Below are 20,867 nucleotides of genomic sequence, written 5' to 3'. Positions count from 1 at the left end.
CAAGCTACAGTAATCAAAACAGTGTGATATGGGCACAAAAACAGACACATGGATCAATGGAATGAGACAGAGAGCTCAGAAATAAACCCACACACCTATGGTCAATTAAACCTTAAAGGAGGCAAGAATATAAAATGGGAAAAAGACAGTCTCTTAAGCAAGTGATACTGGGAAAGTTGGACAGCTGCATGTAAACCAATGAAGTGAGAACAAACCTTTACACCATGCACAAAAATAAACTCAAAATGCCTTCAAGTTTTATTTATTTTTAAGAAATCCTCTTCAGTTATGACTATGGAAAATCCCCCAGATGTGTGCATGTGTGTACATATGTAGATACATATGGAAAATAAATTTATTTTAAAATACGTGGCAATGCTAAGAAATTACACCAAGCTATACTCATAAAGACATAATAAAAACATTGGCTCCTGCCTCTGTTTTTTAAAAAAAGTCTAAATTTAAAATGTGCTTTTATTTATCAGAGAAAGTCCTCTGCAAGTTTCCTCTTGATGTCTGGAGCATCTGAACAAAGCTGATTCTATGGAACAAACTAAATAACTGAGGCTTTTAGCTTCTTGCATGAATTTGCTTTGGGAAGAGGCCAAATTTGGGGGGAGAATTATATACTCTACTCTAGAACTTAACAGAATCTTTCCCCCAAATTAAGCATTCACAACTCCCAGGAGTTTCTCCTTTGCCCATACACAGCACTTTTCCCCATGAATTCACCCTTGACTTGGCCTTCAATTTGGAAGGTCTGGTCTCACCTGCTTCTACTCCAAATGAATAAAATTCCATCTTGCTCAGAGAGAGAGAGTAATTGATAGTAATTTGTATTCACACAAATTCTTTTTTGCTGCTTCAATATATTATTTCAAGGAAAGTGAACATCCATGCAAAGTCACACCATTATCAACAGACACATTTACTTCTATTTCCCACCCATCAGCATGGGTCCCTTTACTATTACCCATAGGAAGAGCACTATAATATATTAAAATGACATGTAAGTTACCATGTTCATTAATCCACACCAAAGAGTAGTCACAAAGCACTTGCAGCCTTTCAACATTGGGCACTTAATTATAGATATTCTTCTTCTACTTTTTCTATTATTTTGTGGAAATTTTCAGACACACAGAAAAGTTGAATTATACAGTGAACACACCTAGATTCTCAAGTTTACATTTTGCTATACTAGGAAAAGGCTTCTTTAGTTACACAATTCTGGGTACACCTATACTCTGACTTCCTGTTAGTTTACGTAGAGTAATAAAGGTCTGGTTCTGGTATTAAAAGCATGAAAGAGATTGTTAACCTTACCCAAGAGTCAGCCACAAAACTGTTGTCAAAACAAACTAAGCTTTTTTCTAGACTCACCAAAAAGAGATAACATTCTCATTTCTTCCAAAGAAAACAACTAAAAGACAGAGGTCAGTTAAGCACCATAAAGAAAAATAAATGAAATGGCCTAGATACTAACAAAAACATTATGTTAAAAGAAGCAACATTTGGAGAGAAAGGAGTAACTTACTACTGTTCATGCCTAGGATGCACACTGCTCACCATCCCAAACGTACGCAATACTGTTTCAGAAATTCTAATCTGTTCCAGCTCTAACACTGCTAACTCTAGCAGAATATTCACAGGCAATAAAAATAGTCCGTATGGACACTGTAGTGATAGGAGGCTCAAACCAGCTATCACTGGAAGCACATGACCTGGTAAGATATTACAAAATAACCACTGTCAGCATAGGAAAGCTTAGAATACCAAAGGAGAGATTTTGCATTTCATTCTGCTTTAGTTCAAGGTGAAGTCATTTAAATGATTAAATTCGACCTATTGTTGGGAGCTCTAATAGCCATTAGTTATTTATACATAAGGCTTTCCTCAAGGAGCATAAAACAATTTAAAAACATTATTTTACTTTTCTTCACACTTTTGAGGTAGCAGCCACGAAACATTCCCAATTGACTGAGGCACAAATCAATTCTGTGATTTGTCTACGGTCCCAATATGATTCCGACCTGTAGCTGGGAATGAAACCCAGTGTCCTGATTACCACAAATACCAGAAATATGCTCTCAATCAGCACTAAGTAGAAGAACAGGAATTTTTACGAAATGATGCTATATGGGTTAAAGCTTAAAGCCTTGCTAACGATTAAGATTATATGCAAAGTAAAATAGAAATGGTGTCTGCTGAGGTCTGCTGCACAGAGCAGCTCTCTGTAATGCTAAAGTAGATGGTCTTACTCTCCGCAGTTCCCAGCAGCCAGGCCTCGAGGAGTGAGGAGTGGAAGGAAAAGTCTTCTCTGCCAGAGCCCTCCTAAATGGGGTCAGAGTCACTCTAGAAGGCTCAGTTTCCACTGGGTTTTTCTGTTGATCTTTGGTGGTATAAAAAGCTCAGCATCTGAAAGAAAGGAGAGGGAAACTGTGATAAGCACACTATTTTTTCTTGGTGGGAGCTGAGGCAAGTAACTCTAAGCTAAAATTAGGCAACTGGGCTTTGCACCTACAAGACAACCATCAGAACCAGAGTTAACTTTCATCAAACTATATACCTAAGATCTGTAAATTTTACTGTATGTAAAATTTACATCAATTATAAGAGTAAAAAAAAGTAGTGGCATGTATTCAGTAAGTAAAGTTAATGGACGGAAAATGCTTTATGATAAAAATTTCTGCAAACACACTGATCAATAAAAATGTCCATATTTAAAAAAAATAAATAAACGGAGGCGGGCGATGGTTGGGGGAAATTTGTCACCGTTAGATAAAACTCGCAGGCCCTCTTTCAGTTAGCTTTATGGAGTCTCTTATCTAAGTAGGAATCATATACAGGAAGTAGAGACATGAGAAAACATGCATATATAAAGATGATCTTTCTCAGTATTATTCATGGTACATCTGTATATATGACCCATACAGACATGAAAAATTATTTACATGAATATTTTGAAATGTGTGAAAAATGTGCAAGATAAAGTGTTTTAAAAACATGGTTTTCATTATACATATATACATGCATGGTACACATGTGTAACTAGAAATTATTAAATCTTAATTTTCTTTGCCATACTTTTCTGTACAATCCACATTTTCTCTACTAATCGTAACAGTTTTATAATTTCATATACAATTACTACTCTCTACACCCCCAAACAAAAATCTATATAGACAGAAAGATCACAAGAGGTTTTACTTATTTATAATATTGGAAAAGCCTACTTAAATTCATTGCGAACAAGCTCCATAATTTTATGTTAAATAGTGGGTAAACTTTGAATGAGACTCCATCTTTTTGTAAAAAAGAAACAAGTTCTGAAAATAGTGTATCTTACTTTTAAAAATTAGGCATAACTACAATTATATTTGATTCTTAGACTTAACCAAGAATAAATACCAAGTATTGACTTATTGGCAGGAAAGAAATTATTCTGACAAACTGTATGACAGCAGGACATGACATCTTTCACATTTCCATGTGTGAATTTCACAGCACAGAGAGAGTCATTTCACAAAAACATTTTGAGGGCTTTATCAACTTTCCCAAAGACTTCTCTTAATCCTTTGATAGTCAAATCATACTCATTTGAAGTAATTTTGTTATCAATTATAACAAGCCCAATTCGGCCATGATTTAAGCACTACTCTAGTAAAAGGTTAATCCATTTTATGAAATGGATTACATTTTTGCAGACTTGCAATCAACCTGCATGGTACTACATTGCATCTTAACATGAAACAATCAGAAAATGCCCCATCAAGTCACTGATCCCCTACTACTACTGTTAGCTGGGAAGGGGCAGTTGAGGAATATTTTGAGAGGAACTAATTTTGTGAGTAGCTCATCCACCTCTTTTTGAATTATGAGAATTTCTCCTTTCCTAACAATCTACACTTGTGTTCCTACACAGGGACACGGATAATACATACTCTGATAATGAGGAGCCTCAACATTTTAAAGTCTTTAAGGCTCAGCTGGGAAATGGAAGTGCTCTTTAATAAAGCCAACTAGACCACCCTAGAGAAAGGTGTGAGTGAACTTGACCTGAAGGTCAGCATCAAGCCAGCAGTGAGGAAAAGAGGGGACAGAAATCACAACTGGATTCGACACATTACAAACTAAACAATTACCAAACAGCCTCTGGTCTGAGATGAATTGTAGCATCTCAGAAATAAGTGTACGTTTGGGGACTGATACTAAAGGCAGCTTGCCGGCCTCCAGGAAGAAGGGGATCTAGGGATACAGCAGTTAACTGTCTGCATATATGAGCTTAGCTGGAACGGAAGGTGGTTAGTTTATTCCTGGTAGCAACATAAGCCATGAAAGTTAAACTTGACATGGCTCCCACAAAGGCTACTTCAAATGTTATCGAAATGCTACCACAGTAGAGCATTTAGATGAAAAAATTGCAGAACATTGCCTATCACATGCCAGAAATGCAAATAGCAGCCGTAAAAACTGCCACCTTTTCAAAGCTAAAAATAAGTTGCTATGCTTGACTAATCCACATGAAGGGCAAATACTGTGGCACCAAATTGATCTGTCAAAAAGTTTTTAACCAACTTTCAAAAGAAAGCCTTTAGGGCTTTTAACTTTGAGGAATATGTAACCTAACTGATGAGAATCCTCTCCGCCCCCCCCCACAAAGAAACAAAACATTTTAGGAATTCAACAGAAAATGCAGATGAAATGCTAATCCTCTTTGGATTTGTTTTCAAATTATACTGTTAATCCTAAGTATGACTAAAATGGTCCAGCTCTTAAGCAAGGAATATGAAAATGCCCCCAAGACACAATGCAAAACTGCCAATAGCCAAAAAGGATGATTCAGATGAATCCTTAAAAGGTATGTGCAAATTAGACTGTTTAGGAGTCACACTTCTTTAACTGTGATGTGTCTGTATGGACTAGTGTATGCCATTGTATTGACAAGTGTGTATGTCAGAACAATTTTTTTTTAATTATACATTTAATGTCACATTGGATTTCTTACCCGCCAACCCAGGATCCCAACACTAAAGGCATTAAACTAATTTTACTAAAGATAGAATCTTAGAACTGAGGGAAAATAGTAGTGTTTCCCCAATCTCTCCTTATACTACTAACCATCTCAACACCTACAAAAAGATACTCCTTCTGCTTAGTACTATAATAATTTAGAGAGAAAAAAATACTAACCAAGAACAGGAACTGAAGTCTTTTCTTGTTGATAAGAGGCCATGATACTATTCGCAGTAGAATTGGGACCTAGAACCTAGGTAGAAAGTAGACTGAATCAACAAAGATTATCTTATACTTCTGCTGACTGCAAATACCCAAATCTCTACCAGCAATAAATAGCCTTTCATTTTCATTATGGTATCAAACACATATGTGATTTTAATTGGCCAGTTTCTCCAGTCTCAATTCAGACCTCTACATCTCCTGTCCACCAGAAGAACAAGGTAATGATGGGGGGAAAACAGAAAAAGAAAATCTCAGTGATATAAGCCTGGTCCTTTCCAAATAAGTGAGCCATACCCTGGGGGGAGGGGATATAATAAGAGGTTACAGAATACACAGAGCACCAGACTGTACTCAAAGATTTGTGAGAATTTTTACATTAAAACAATTCTGTGCATATCATGGAGGAGAATGCAAACTTGCACATGTGTTCAAGGTAAACAAGAAACTTTGCAGGAATTCCACACCCGCTCGAGCCTCAGCAGGCACACTCCAGGCCCTCCACCTCGCCTTCACTCAGGTCTGCATGTTCTCTCCTGGTGCACTCTTCAGTAGTGATGTCACGTGCTCAAAACACTGCCATGTGACTATACCACGTGGTATCCTGCACATATGACATTACCATGCTTTACCAACCAAAGCAAAAACACAATTTTCCTGGTCATTTCCCCTAGAAGACTCGTAAGTTGGTATCTTAGATGTTAACATGATCCGAATAGACAAGGATAAGGGAGGGCGTGGGGAAGCATTGTAAATTGTTAGCCTCGAAAGCACTAGTTCTGAAGGTGATCACATTTCTTCTAGGAAATACCTATTGCAGTAAATTCAAGTATTTATGGGAGGCTAATTCTCAGTTGTTTATATTTTTATGGCTTGTAAAATGCTTTTATATCTACCTTCTCATCTAACCTTCAAAACATTCCAGTGAAGTACACAGGGGAGTATTATCCCCATTTATAACTGGGGAAATCAAGACCCAGTAAGTTTATGAGCCGATTTCCAGCCTCTCTCTCAGCGCCAAACCAACCCTTCCTATACACTGCTCATGATGCTGGGACTGGGGGCCTGAGAAAACACCCCTCCTTGGACAGCCGTTATGCTCCAACAATAGCAGACACCAGAGGGACAGGGCACGGCTGGATGGAGGAAGGAGAGGAAATTTGTTCCCTTGTTCGCTTGCTTTCACTCAACAGTAGCTCTGTACCCCGCAGCAGCTGTTTGTTCCAGTTTCTGTTTATTTTTATACACTTAGACTCAGCCTCATCCTGCCCCCCTCGGCAATACCAGCACCAGCTGGCTGCCACCCCCTTCTCCGAGGTTCAAGAACCAGCTCTGCAGGGGCCTCACCTCCAAGCGTCTAAATTCTAAGAATCCCAAACTCTTCCTATTGTTCCTTCAGCCTTAGGGGTACAAGCGGCTGCCCACAGTTACAATCTCAATGTTCCTTCTCTGTGTTCCCTTTCTGCCTTCTCAGTCCTCTAGTACTTGGTTAACCAGTTCTATGTATTAAACTCTCTCTGATAAAATAATAGCTGTGGTTTTCGTTTTCCTTATGGACTCTGACTGATAAACCAGCCTTTCTGAATCAAAATTGAAACTTTGAACAATAGACCTGAGATGTAAGAGACTGAGCAGATATACACAATAAATAGATGACAATACATTAGAATTCTTGATGGGACACAAACAGCTTTAACATAATTAGCAAGCTTGTTACAACAACACAGAAGTGATGAGTCAAATTTACCATAAAACGAGAAAAATCAATTGTCTGGGCTTCCTTTAAAGAACTCAGATCCCATCCATAAGTCTGAACAGAGAGGTGAGAGGCCAATTCTGGTCCTAGCTTGCCCCCTACCCTGACCAATCTCACTGAAGGTCAGGGACAACCATGTGACTTTCCATCTTCTCCATGACAGCAGTTTCATGCAGAAAGGAGAAATAAAAAGCAAACTTAACCTAGGCCAAGGTGTACTATGAACTATACCATCAAACATAAATCTTCTTACTGACAGCTTAAACATAAGCCTAAGACAATTTAACTATTGTATAGTATGTTTTAAGAACAGGAAAATCTTTTGCTCTATTAAGAGATTGTGTGAGAGTAATAACCTGTCAAAAATAACCTGTTAAACATAAGCCTGAGACAATTTAACTATTGTATAGTATGTTTTAAGAACAGGAAAATCTTTTGCTCTCACTGTTAAGAGATTGTGTGAGAGTAATAACCTGTCAAAGTGATTTAAAAAAAAAAAGCACATTCTGTCTTTGAGGAAAACTTACAGGTGTAGCTGAACTTTGCTGAGGGGTGAGAGTCCAAATTTCTGGAAGTGACCTTTCCATTAGCTGCAGAGTATCTTCAAAGGCCTTCTGTAATTCCCTTCCTTGCTCGTCAAACTCAAAGAGAAAGAGTATCTTTAAAATATGGTATATTTCATCTAGAGAGAAGAAATTTGAGAGTGGTATGTTGTATCACCAGCTTCATTGCTAGAATCCAAACAGGAGTTTCTTTCCCAAGTGAAAATATCTAATAGCATACTACAGTATCTCCCTCATTTTCTTCTTTCTCCCCCAGAGCTGGAATAATTCAACATATCTACTACAAAAAGAAAACAAACCCACAAGAGCCAAGCAGGAAAGCAGTGCCTCCTCCGTCTTTACCCTGGTTTCAGTGATAGTCTCTCACAGCTCAGGTAGGTGGATGCCAAAGAGGAAGATGCCTAGGCTATTGGCTGAGAAGTTCTGTTTCAGGAATGCACCCTGAAGTGACGGATTTACTCTGTTTTTTGTGGGCGAGAAGCATCAGTGTTGAGAAGATACCTTTCAAGTTTTCAGTGTTCTGCACCACTTCACTCAGTGCCTCCAAAAGGGCCAGGTCCTCCAGTGGACTCCCTTCCTTGAGGCTGTGCTTCTTCCGTTCCGCTTTGCGCCGATTCTTAGATGATCTCCTGTTAGAAATTAGAGATGTTTGAAAAGGGGCTCTCTTTGTGCTGAACAGATTAAAATGAATGTAACTATTGGCCACCCACTTTCTGGGAAACCAGAGTATATACAGATGGTATTTGTATTTTGGGGAAAATGGTGAAGGTGTTAAAATGATACATAAAAATTAAATTGGGAGAGAAAAGGCAGGAAGTAATAAGGAAAACCCTAAAACGTGATGCCTGGCCTGAAGTTTTGATTAAAATACAGAATAAAATCGGATTTCATCGATAATAAGAGGTAGAAAAATGAAAAGAACAAACAGCTTCAATTTTGTAGCAAAAACCAAATTAAGTTTAAAGGCAACAAAATTAAGTTGAAGTAAGATAACAGACATACCAGATTGGAATTTGAATATCATAAAATATATATGAATCCCACATTTTCTCCTGCCTCAGAGGTCTTTAATTATGCCATTTGTTTTGTCTGGGACTCTCACCCCAACTTTCAAAGCCCAGTTCTAGGTGGCTTTCTTGCAGTTTCTGATTGCCCCACACAACCTCACAGGTCTCCATTCTGAATTCCTAAAGCACAATTTGGTTTAAATATATAATCTCGCATTATATACTTTTGTTTCCCAAGGAAGAGTACAAGCTCTTATAACTCACATCTCCTTAAAAGGTTTTGGTAACATCCACTACAATTAGCTCGATTATACTTCTGACTAGTTGAATTTTGAATTGAAGAAGTGTGAAATCTTTTCTCTTTATAATCTTTATATTTTTCTCAGTGCCTACACATTGTAGTCACTTAATATTTCTTAAATGAATAAAGTCAGATGTCATATGTAAATTGAGTACCCACTGTAAGCGCCATGTGGGTGATGGGCAAACACATAGGCCACGAAGCTGCAGCAGAAAACATTTCAAAGCTGAGTCTAATCTCTTAGATATGCTGGGAAGGTCCTTGCACAGCTTCCACAGGGCCTTGAAGAATGTCCTCCCCCTCCTGCTGCACTGTCCTGTTGGAAGACTGACCTATTTACTTGTACTTTTTCCATATACCCAGGGCATGGTCAATGTGCTGAATAAACATGATACATACGCTGATATTCTGGAGTTACTGTGGGAATATTTGCCACTCACGTCACTGCCACTCATGACACTGCTAGTTTCAGAGAAGAGATCTGACTCTTGACCGTGGGGTGCCTCATCATCTAGAAGAGAAGAACCAGATAGAATGAAAACTACCTGCAAAAGAGGGTTTACCTTCAGAGGGGTAAGGGAACTACAGTTAATCAGGTCATATCTAAGGACATATGAAAACTAGTACAAAGTCGATCTCAAAATGAAATAAGATAATAAATACAGTTTTATTACTGTAAACTAGTACTTTACCAAATTTATTCTTTTTACATAAAAAAATTTATTTATTTAGCTAGCTAGCTAGCTAGCTGCGCCGGGTCTTAGTTGTGGCATGTGGGATCTTTGTTGCCATGTGCAAGATCTTCGTTGTGGCATGTGGGACCTAGTTCCCTGACCAGGGACTGAACCTGGGCCCCCTGCATTGGGAGTGCAGAGTCTTAACCACTGGACCACCAGGCAAGTCTTTTTTTTTTTTTTTAAAGCAAAGGAACTTCTGGAAATGAGATCACTGTGTAAATACAGTAGTCTGCTGCTCTGGTCGGGGTGTGGAGAGAATGTTTGGCAGAGCTCTGCCTGTTGGTGCCTGGTCCTGCCCCCAAGCTCTCTCCCCAGTACCCACAACAAAGACCCTCACGGACCCTCAGAGGCCTCGGACTTCTACTTGGCACAGTAATCACACTGCGGGAGGGACAGTAAGCAGCTAAGACAAAGTGCGATGCTGCCCCTCGCCACCCCCCAAGCATCTGTGTCTTCAGGTGGGCACTCACCCAGATGCACCTGCTGTGCTTGCTCCTTGAGCTCTCGCACCACCAATAGACGTGCTTTATGGCGACTGAATGTGGCTGTCTGAGAGTCCAGAAACGCCATATAATTTTTCTGGGCTAAGGGTGCAGATGGAAAATAATTTGAGCACGTTTAAACAAAGAGATAAAACTAGAGTGTGTGTGTGGGGGGGGGTTAGTGAGGGAGTTGGAGCTTAACAAAGAAAAGAAGTTACCAGGTTTTTCCAGGAAGAATTTTTTCTTTAATGAGAAGTAACCAACATTGCTATAGGAGAAAGAACTAGAGATTGAGATTCCAGATCTTAAAGTTCATCAACATCATCCTAGAATACTCTCTACCACTAAACTTACAAAATCACCTGAACAAGACTTGGTATCTAACCCAAGAGAAGACTAGTAAATAAAAGGAGTGCATAGGAAGCTGTTAACAAAAATAGGAGGAAAGTCACTGAAGTGCTTCTTAAATATGTAAGTGTTAGGTCTTTGTAGATGAACTGTCAGCACTTTTTCTAGGTTCTAGTTAGTGGAGAAGAATCCAAGTAAGAGCGGGCTAGATGGATTGTTACAGGGCCAGGAAGGGTGCTTCCAGTATCCAGTTAGGAGTGCCTGAAGTGAATGATACACAAAGAACCCTCCCAGTTTTGAGTAGGACAGGGTAGTAGAGAGCAGGCAGGGTAAGAATATAAATACATGTTAATGTCAGAAAGGCCGGACATTACTTACAGGGTAGACTGTGCAGAGCTTAAAATCAACCTCTACTCCCAAAGACTTTTGTAAGTCAAACTGATGTCCTGCTTTTACATTTTGCTTTTAAGGGATACAGTGAACACCAGAGTATTCTAGAACTGATAACGCTCATCTGTTATCGAGGAACCATCTGCAAAGGTTCTTCTTTTTATTATTATTATTTTTTGGGCCGCGCCACACAGCATGCAGGATCTTAGTTCCCCAACCAGGGATCAAACCCGAGCCCCCTGCAGTGGAAGTGCAAAGTCTTAACCACTGGACCACCAGGGAAGTCCCTTCTTATTTTAAAAAAATTTTTATTTTGAAAGTTTCAAACCTACTTAAAGGTTGCAGTAATTCAATGTACATACATATACCCTTCACTTAGATTTATCAATTATTAACATTTTGCCATATTTTTGGCTTCCTCTGTTTCTACACACACACACACACACACACATTTTTGTGGAACCCTCTGAGAGGAAGTTACAGATATGATTCTTCCCTCTTAAATACTTCAGCATCTCTCTCTTAAGAATCAGGATATCATCTATATAACCACAATACAATTATTAAATGCAGGAAATTAACCATTTGATATATTATCTAATATATTTGAGTTTCCCAACTATTCCCAAAGATTCTTAATTGAATCTTATCACAGGTTTTTAACATTCAACTAAGTTATGTGCTACTATTTAGCAACTTAGCATATTTAAAAACCATGGTCAGAAGTAAATTTCACACCCAGTGGAGAACTCTGATTGACTCGATATAATGAGTCCTGTCATCACTGACATGATTAAAGGATGTAATGGCACAGGCAGTACTCTCCCGTCTCCGTCTCCCCCCGCAGTTCTATGCCTCCAAATCAGGAATTCTATCTAAAATGTAACCCTCACCTTCTAAAATGGAAGGCTTTACGTTGGTTTCTATAATATCTGGTCTGTTATATTTATGTACCTAAAAAAAAAAAATACAACAATTTTAGGCAGGAAAACTTCAAATCACTGGAAAGTTAAGATACTTGGAAATGGATCACTTTCAGAGGTGACAGGATATTTTCCAGAGGAGTAGGCCTCCTATAAGGTAGCCAATGAAAACTCAATTCATTTCAGTAAAAATTAGTAATATTTCACATTTAGAGGACGGACTAATTCCAAACATCAAGAATAAATTTTTTAAATGGTTTAAAAAGCACTGCTTATCCTTAGACCAGGAACCTGAACTATTTCTAACAAATTTCAGTAGCTCGGAAGACAAAGGACTGCAGCTGACACTGTCTCCCCTGTGCAGGCTCTTGCTCCGCTTAGCACTTCATGCAGGGAGGAGTTCTGAAGTCCTCTTACCAGTCTCAGAGCTTCTTCCCAGGCAGCTCCTTCTAACAGCAAGAGCACAGCTTCTTCATAATCCTGAGAGGGGAACATCAAGGAAGGTAACAGGCTAATGGAGCAAGTGTGTTAGATGCCACCATAATAAACTGCAAAACTGCCCACAGAGCTGCCTCCCTCTGCCTTTCCAGCCTATCACTCACAGTCCCAGTTGGTGGGACTGGCCTAGAGTACATGCTCGATAAATACTGATGCAAGAGACAAAGGAGGGGTGTCAATTCTGGAAGTGATCACCAAGCACAAGGTAAGCATCACCTCTCTACATCCCTGAGCATCAAAACCACGAGACAGACTGTTAGAAATGCCCATTTCCCCAGCTGCGCCTCCAAATCTGATTCCAGAGGTTTAGGTGGGCTCCTGAATTGACAAGTGCACACTCTGAAAAAAATGGTAGACTAGAACAGTAATCTTCTAAACCATTTTTTCTTTCTTAATGTTTATTTTTTTATTTTGAACAACTTCAAACCTACAAAAAACTGATGAGTGTAATAAACACCTGCATACGCTACAGTCTTTAACCATTTGTGATGCTTGTACCCTTACCACTAAAAACTTCTGATCATGTACCCCAATACATAATTACTTAATGTACTTAAAAAGCATATAAAACAAAACACATTTTTAAAAGATGAAATATATGAGACAACTGGCTGGGTTTCTTCAAGTAATCTCTGTCATAAAAAGCGGGGTGTATACATTAGATAAAAGGGATTTAAAGGACATAACAAAATGCAATACATGTCCCTAGACTGTAATCTAATTTGGATCGATCTACTGTAAACAATTTTGGAATATTGAGGGAACTTAAATTGTAATTATTAGATGAATTAAAATGCATCAACATGGAGAGATGAAGATCATAACCAAACACACCAAATTTACAAACAGAACAAACAGCATAATTTCATTTTGGTTAAATACGTGTGTGTGTGTGCGTGTGTGCGTGTGTGCGTGTGTGTGTGTAGAGGGGGTGGGGAAGAGACAGAAAGGAGAGAGAAAACAGGAGGTGCTAATAATAGCAATCTCTGAGTGGTAGGAATGAGATGTTTTTATTTTCTTGTATTTGCTTTCAGCACTTTAAACAATCTATATTACATATATACTATTTTAAATAGGTTATTTTTAATTAAAAAGATTAATTAAACATTTTCTTCCGAGACCCCAAAGGATCCTTGCAGGCCTATACCATATGTCCCAGAGAAACACGGTAGGATGTGTTTTGCTTGACTGGCAATGTGTGAGTGTGTGTGTTTTATTGAGATTAAGTTCACATAACATACACTGAATGATTTTAAAATGTGTAACTCGATGGTGTTTACTATATCACAATGTTGGTAACCACAAGCTCTCCCTACTTTCAAAATTTTTTTATCATCACATAAAAACACTCCATATCCATTAACCAATCCCTCCTTATTTCCCACTCCTCTCACCCCCTGGTAACGTCTAACCTGCTTTCTGTCTCTCTGGATTTGCCTAATCTGGATATATTGTAAAAAAGGAACCACACAGTAGGTGACTTTTTGTGTGTGACTTATTTCACTTAGCATATGTTTTTAAGATTTATCCAAGTTGTACCATCTACCAGTTATTTGTTCCTTTCTTTCCCCTTAATTTATTTTTTTGATTGTAGTAAAATTTAATATAAAATTTACCCTTTTAACCATTTACTGTACAGTTCAGTGGCATAAGCAAATTCACACTGTTGTGAAACCATCACCACCATCAGTCTCCAAAACTTTTTTTATCTTGCAAAACTGAAATTCTATATCCATTAAACAGTAAATCCCCATGTTCCCCTACCCCCAGCCTCTAGCAACCATCATTATACTTTCTGTCCAGATAGATTTGACTACTCTAGTTACTTCATGTAAGTAGAATCATACAATATTTGTCCTTTTATGTGACTTACTTCACTCAGCATAATGTTTTCAAGTTTCATCTTAAGTTGTAGCATACATCAATTTTTTATTTTTTTATGACCGAATAATATTCCTGTGTGTGTGTGTGTATGTGTGTGTGTCTGTGCATGTATGCACATATCACAATTTGTTCATCTGTTCATCTGTCATTGATGGACATTTGGGTTGTTTCCACCTTTTGGCTATTATAATGCTCTAAAAATATAAACATTTGTATACAAGTTTCTTTGTGGACATATGTTTCCATTTCTCTTGAGTGTATATTCAGGGGTGGAACTGCTGAATCTTATGGTAATGCTATGCTTAACTTTTTGAGGAACCACCAAACTCTTTTCCACAGCAGCTGCACCATTTTACCTACCCACTAGCAATATACAAGGGTTCCTGTTTCTCCACATCTGTGACAATACTTACTTTTCATTCTTTTGATTAAAACAACTCTAGTGGGTATGAAGTGATAGCCCACTGTGGTTTTGATTTACGTTTCCTTAATGAACAACGATGTTGAACATCTCTTCGTGTGGTTAATGGCCATCTGTTTATCTTCTTTGGAGAAATGTCTATGCAAGTTTTTTGGCCATTTCAAACAAAATGAGTTGTTTGTCCTTTTGTTCTTGAGTTGTAAGAGTTCTTTACATATTCTGGACATAACAAGGAAACTATAAACCGATATTCCTTGTGAACAAGCACAAAAGCCTCAAGTAAACTTTCGAATCCACCAATATAGGTCATACATTATGACCAAGTTGGGTTTAACTCAGGGATGCAAGATTGGTTTAACATTCAAAAGTCAGTGCAGAGGAGCGATCAAGATGGTGGAGTAGTAGGACATGAAGCTCACCCCCTCCCACAAATATATCAGAAATACACATACATGTGGAACAGTTCTCACAGAATATCTACCAAACGCTGGCAGAGGACCCCAGACCTCTGAAAGAGCAAGAAAATCTCCATGTAACTGGGTAGGACAAAAGAAAAAAAAAGAGAGAAAGGAAGCAGGACAGGACCTGGGCCCTTGGGAGGGATCTGTGAAAGAGGAAAGGTTCCTGTACCCCGGGAAGTCCCCTCACCAGTGGGGAGATTAGCTGGGACAGACGGGGAGCTTTGGAGCCTGAGAGGAGAACGCAGCAACTGGCTTGCAGCAGCTAGAATGGAGAGACAGACAGTGCCACCGCCGTGCACTCCCCAGCCTAAGACGCATGTCCTCTGGTGTGGGCAGGGGCTGGGTGTGTAAACTCGGGCTTCGGAGATCAGACCCAGGTACACAACTGGAGTGGCCTACACGCAAACAGCCTGAAGGGGCTAGAGTCTGGTGCACCCGCACCTGAGAGTGTACGTGGGAGGAAACCTAGGCTGCCTTAGAGGCCATGTGCCATTGTGTGGGCAGTGCGTGAGGGGAGGGGCAACACCTGCCACTACAGCCTTTTTCCCTGCAGGAGCTCTCAGGCAGCAGAACAACGCCTACACGAGTTCCAGGAGCGGTCACGAGCAGTGGCTGCCCTCTGGGCTTTAGGAGTAATCACCAGCTGTCACCACCACCCTTCTGGACTCCAGGATTGGTTGTGAGCTGCCTCTACTCCCTTCGCACGCTCCAGGAGTGCGCATGATCTGCCAGTGCCACCGAGAACCCCAAGACCAGGCACTAACTCCCATATCTGCACACCCCCTATCAAGGGGATGATGGCCAGCACATGCTGAGGAAAGAAGCTACAGGTATCTGTAAAAAAAAACAGCCCTCGTGGGACTTTCCTGGTCGTCCAGTGGTTAAGAATCTGCTTCCAATGCAGGGGATGTAGGTTCAATCCCTGGTTGGGGAACTAAGATCCCACATGCCATGGGACAACTAAGCCTGTATGCTCTGTAGCCTGCATGCCACAACTAGAGAGAAGCCCATGCGCCGCAATGAAAGATCCCACATGCCGCAACAAAGATCCCACATGCCACAACTAAGATCTGATGCAGCCAAATAAATAAACAAATAAATAAAAAATAAAAACAGCCCTCGCACCAAAAATATTAAACCCACATAAGATACACAGGGACGGACCCACATATAAATCGCCCTCCAAGACAAGAGTAGCTAACTGTTTCTCCTAAACTCACAGAATAAGAGAAATATAAGTAAAATGAAGAAGCAGAGGAACCACTCACAGTTAAAAGACCAAGAGAATTCCCCTGAAAGAACAAATAAACAGACCTCTTCAGTCAAATAGACACCAATTTCAAAAAGGAGATAATGAAAATACTGAAAGAATTAAGGAAGGCTATTGACAGAAATGCAGAGTACTGTAAAAAAAGAAAAAAAAAAGGAACTAGAAACTATAAAGTGTAACCAAGAAAAATTAGAAAACTCATTTGTGGAGATGACAACTGAACGAAAAGCAATGAACAGCAGAATAAATAATGCACAAGAACAAATAAGTGACCTGGAAGATATCAATAGAATAATGGAAATCATCCAATCAGGACAGCAGACAGAAAGGCAAATTAAAAAAAAAAAAAAAGAATGAAAGCAATGTAAGAGACCTATGGGATAATATAAAACATGCCAATGGGGATCGAAAATGTATTTGAAGAAATTATGGCTGAAAACTTCCCAAACATAAAGAAGGAAACATATCCAGGTATAGGAAACAGAGTCCCAAACAAGGTAAGCCCAAATAGACCTACACCAAGACATATTATAATACAAATAGCAAAAGTTAAAGATAAAGAGATGATTCTAAAAGCAGCAAGAGAAAAACAAAGAGGTAATTACAAGGGGACCCCCATAGGGCTATCAGCTGATTTCTCTACAGAAACATTGCAAGGCCAGAAGGGAGGGGCAAGATATATTCAAAGTCCTGAAAGGGAAAAGTCTGCAACCTATGATACTCTACCCAGCAGATTATCACTTAGAATAGAAGGAAAGACAAAGAATTTCTCAGACAAGCAGTAACTAAAAGAATACAGCGATACTAAACCTATCCTAAAGGAAATATTGAAAGGTCTTCTCTAAATAGAAAAGAATATATAAGAAAGAGAAAATCACAATTGGAAAGCAAATCACCTAAATAAGCCAGTACAGAGATCAAAAAAAAAAATTTTTTTAATTTCTGTGAAAGTGATGATAACCACAATAAACAGCAAAAGGATGAACATGACTATGTAAAAGAAGACATCAAAAGCATAAAATAGGGCTTCCCTGGTGGCGCAGTGGTTGAGAGTCCGCCTGCCGATGCAGGGGACACGGGTTCGTGCCCCTATCCCGGAAGATCCCACATGCCGCGCAGCGGCTGGGCCCGCGAGCCATGGCCGCGGAGCCTGTGTGTCCGGAGCCTGTGCTCCGCAACGGGAGAGGCCACAGCAGTGAGAGGCCCGCGTACAGCAAAAAAAAAAAAAAAAAAAAAAAAAAAAAAAAAAAAAAAAAAAAAAAAGCATAAAATGTGGGGGAGGAGAGTAAGAAAATGTAGATTTTTTTTTTCATTTCCTAGAATGTGTTTGCGCCTATATGACTAGCAGTCTAAGGCAAGCAGATACAGGATGGGGTTAACATAATGGAAAAACAGGGTAACCACAAATCAAAGACATACAATAGATTCAAAAAACCAAAAAGAACATAAGTATAACACAAAAGAAAATCATCGAACCACAAAAGATAAAAAGAAAAAAGGACAAAGAAAAAATATAAAATCAACAGGAAAACAAGGTTAAAAAGGCAATTAATACATATCTTATCAATAATTACCTTAAATGTCAATGGACTAAATGCTCAAATCAAAAGACACAGAGTGGCAGACTGAGTTAAAAAAATGAGCCTAGGGCTTCCCTGGTGGCGCAGTGGTTGAGAGTCCGCCTGCCGATGCAGGGGACACGGGTTCGTGCCCCTATCCCGGAAGATCCCACATGCCGCGGAGCGGCTGGGCCCGCGAGCCATGGCCGCGGAGCCTGTGTGTCCGGAGCCTGTGCTCCGCAACGGGAGAGGCCACAGCAGTGAGAGGCCCGCGTACAGCAAAAAAAAAAAAAAAAAAAAAAAAAAAAAAAATGAGCCTACAATACCTGTCTACAAGAGACCCACTTCAGGGCAAAGAACACACAGAAATTGAAAGTGAGGGGATGGAAAAAGATATTTCATGCAAACGGAAATGACAAGAAAAGTGGGAGTCACAACACTCATATCAGACAAAATAGACTTTAAAACAAAGTCCATATAGATGGATAAAGATGGACACTATATAATAAAAGAATCAACACAAGAAGAGGATTTTACACTCGTCAACATGTATTCACCTAATATAGGAGCACCCAAATACACAAAACAAATATTAACAGACATAAAGGGAGAAACTGACAGGAATACAATAATAGTAGGAGACTTTAACACCCCACTCACATCAATGGACAGATCTTCTAGACAGAAAATAAATAAGGCAACAGAGATCCTAAATGATACAATAGAACAGTTAGACTTAATTGATATTTTCAGGGCATTACATCCAAAAAACCCCATAATACACATTCTTTTCAAGTGCACATGAAACATTCTCTAGGATTGACAACATACTAGGGCACAAAACAAGCCTCAACAAATTTCAGAGGATAGACGTTATCTCAAGGATCTTTTCTGACCACAATGGCATGAAACTAGAAATCAACCACAGAAAAATAAATGAGGAAAAAAATGATTACATGAAGACTAGACAACATGCTACTAAAAAACCAACAGGTCAATGATGAAATCAAAGAGGAAATTAAAAAATACCTTGAAACAAATGACAATGAAAACACAACCATACAAAGTCTATGGGATGCAGCAAAACCAGTTCTTAGAGGGAAGTTCATAGTGATACAGGCCTTACTCAAAAAACAAGAAAAATCTCAAATAAACAATCCAACCAACAACTTAAAAGAATTACAAAAAGAACAAATAAAAGAATTACAAAAAGTAATCCATGAAGTAATTCATGAATTACATGAAGTCAGTAGAAGGAAGGAATTAATAAAAATCAGGGAGGAAATAAAATAAAGATTAAAAAAACAACAGGGCTTCCCCGGTGGCGCAAGTGGTTGGGAGTCCACCTGCCGATGCAGGGGACACGGGTTCGTGCCCCGGTCCGGGAGGATCCTGCATGCCGCAGAGCGGCTGGGCCCGTGGGCCGTGGCCGCTGGGCCTGTGCGTCTGGAGCCTGTGCTCCGCAACGGGAGGGGCCACAGTGGTGAGAGGCCCGCGTACAGCAAAAAAAAAAAAAAAAAAAAACCAACAGAAAAAAAATCAATAAAACAAAGAGCTTGTTCTTTTGAAGGGTAAACAAGATTGACAAGCCTCTGGCGAGACTCACCAAGAGGAAGAGAGAGAGAACCCAAATAAACAAAATAAGAAATAAAAAAGGAGACACGACAACTTATACTGCACAAATACAAAAAACCATAAGGGAATACTATGAACAATTATATGCCAACAAACTGACAACCTAGAAGAAATGGACAAGTTTCTAGAAACATAGAACCCACCAAAATTGAATCAAGAAGAAACAGATAATTTGAAAAACCAATCACTAGAGGTGAAATACAGTCTGTAATTTAAAAAAACTCCCTACAAACAAAAGTCCAGGACCAGATAGCTTCACAGGTGAATTCTACCAAACATAAAAAGAAGAACCTATACCGATCCTTCTCAAGCTCCTCCAAAAAACTGAAGAGTGGGGAACACTCTCAAAGACATTCTATGAAGCTGCCATCATCCTGATACCAAAACTGGACAAAGACACCACCAAAAAAGAAAATTTCAGGCCAATATCTTTGATGAATACAGAGGCAGAAATTCGCAACAAAGTGTTAGCAAACTGAATCCAACAACACATAAAAAAGATCATACACCACGACCAAGTGAGATTCATCCCAAGTTCCCATGGATGGTTCAACATATGCAAGTCAATCAGTGTGATACACCACATCAACAAAAGGCAAGACAAAAACCACATGACCATCTCAATAGATGCAGAAAAGCATTTGACAAAATTCAACATCCATTCATGTTAAAACCCCTTTCCAAAGTGGGTATAGAGGGAACATATCTCAACATAATAAAAGCTATTTATGACAAACCCACAGGCAATATAATACTCAATGGTGAAAAGCTGAAAGGCTTCCTGCTAAAATCTGGAACTAGACAAGGATGCCCACTCACACCACTTCTATTCACCATAGTATTGAAAGGCCTAACCACAGAAATCAGACAAAAAGAAGCAAAAGGTATCCAAATTGGCAGGGAAGAGGTAAAATTGTCATTATATGCAGATAACATGATCCTATATATAGAAAACCCTAAATACACCCCACAAAAACTACTAGAACTGATAAACGAATTCAGCAAGGTAGCAGGATACAAGATTAACATACAGAAATCAGCTGCATTTCTTTACACAAACAATGAAATATCAGAAAGGGAATGTAAAAAAATCAATACTTTTCAAAATCACAGCCCCCAAAATAAAATACTTCGGAATAAACCTGACCAAGGAGGTGAAAGACTTATATGCTAAGAACTATAAAACATTAAGAAAGATAATTGAAGATGACTCAAAGATATGGAAAGAAATCCCATGCTCTTGGTTGAAAGAATTAATATTGTTAAAATGGCCATACTACTGAAAGCAATCTACAGATTTAATGCAATCCCTATCAAATGACCCACGAAATCTTTCACAGAACTAGAACAAATAATCATAAAATTTATATGGAACCACAAAAGACCCAGAATTG

At 39.0% G+C, this 20,867-nt stretch overlaps 1 protein-coding gene across 2 annotated transcripts in view; it reads right to left on the bottom strand.

The window, feature by feature from the left end:
• Positions 1 to 246: 246 nt before the first annotated feature.
• The window catches only part of ELP1 (elongator acetyltransferase complex subunit 1), a 63,676-nt gene continuing 43,055 nt past the window's right edge, over positions 247 to 20,867 (bottom strand). For both annotated transcript variants that reach the window (XM_081237136.1, XM_081237135.1), the window contains 8 exons: positions 12,163 to 12,225; positions 11,716 to 11,776; positions 10,073 to 10,186; positions 9,265 to 9,376; positions 8,059 to 8,186; positions 7,522 to 7,676; positions 5,194 to 5,269; positions 247 to 2,418 (listed from right to left, as the gene is read on the bottom strand). In XM_081237136.1, the coding sequence (XP_081093262.1) occupies positions 2,351 to 2,418; positions 5,194 to 5,269; positions 7,522 to 7,676; positions 8,059 to 8,186; positions 9,265 to 9,376; positions 10,073 to 10,186; positions 11,716 to 11,776; positions 12,163 to 12,225 (777 nt within the window). In that variant the 3' untranslated portion in view covers positions 247 to 2,350. The remainder of the gene's footprint in view (positions 2,419 to 5,193; positions 5,270 to 7,521; positions 7,677 to 8,058; positions 8,187 to 9,264; positions 9,377 to 10,072; positions 10,187 to 11,715; positions 11,777 to 12,162; positions 12,226 to 20,867) is intronic.

This window comes from Mesoplodon bidens (assembly GCF_964165515.1).
Source record: "Mesoplodon bidens genome assembly, chromosome: 6".
In the NCBI taxonomy this organism is placed as follows: domain Eukaryota; kingdom Metazoa; phylum Chordata; class Mammalia; order Artiodactyla; family Ziphiidae; genus Mesoplodon; species Mesoplodon bidens.
This window is presented reverse-complemented; position numbering and strand designations above follow the sequence as displayed.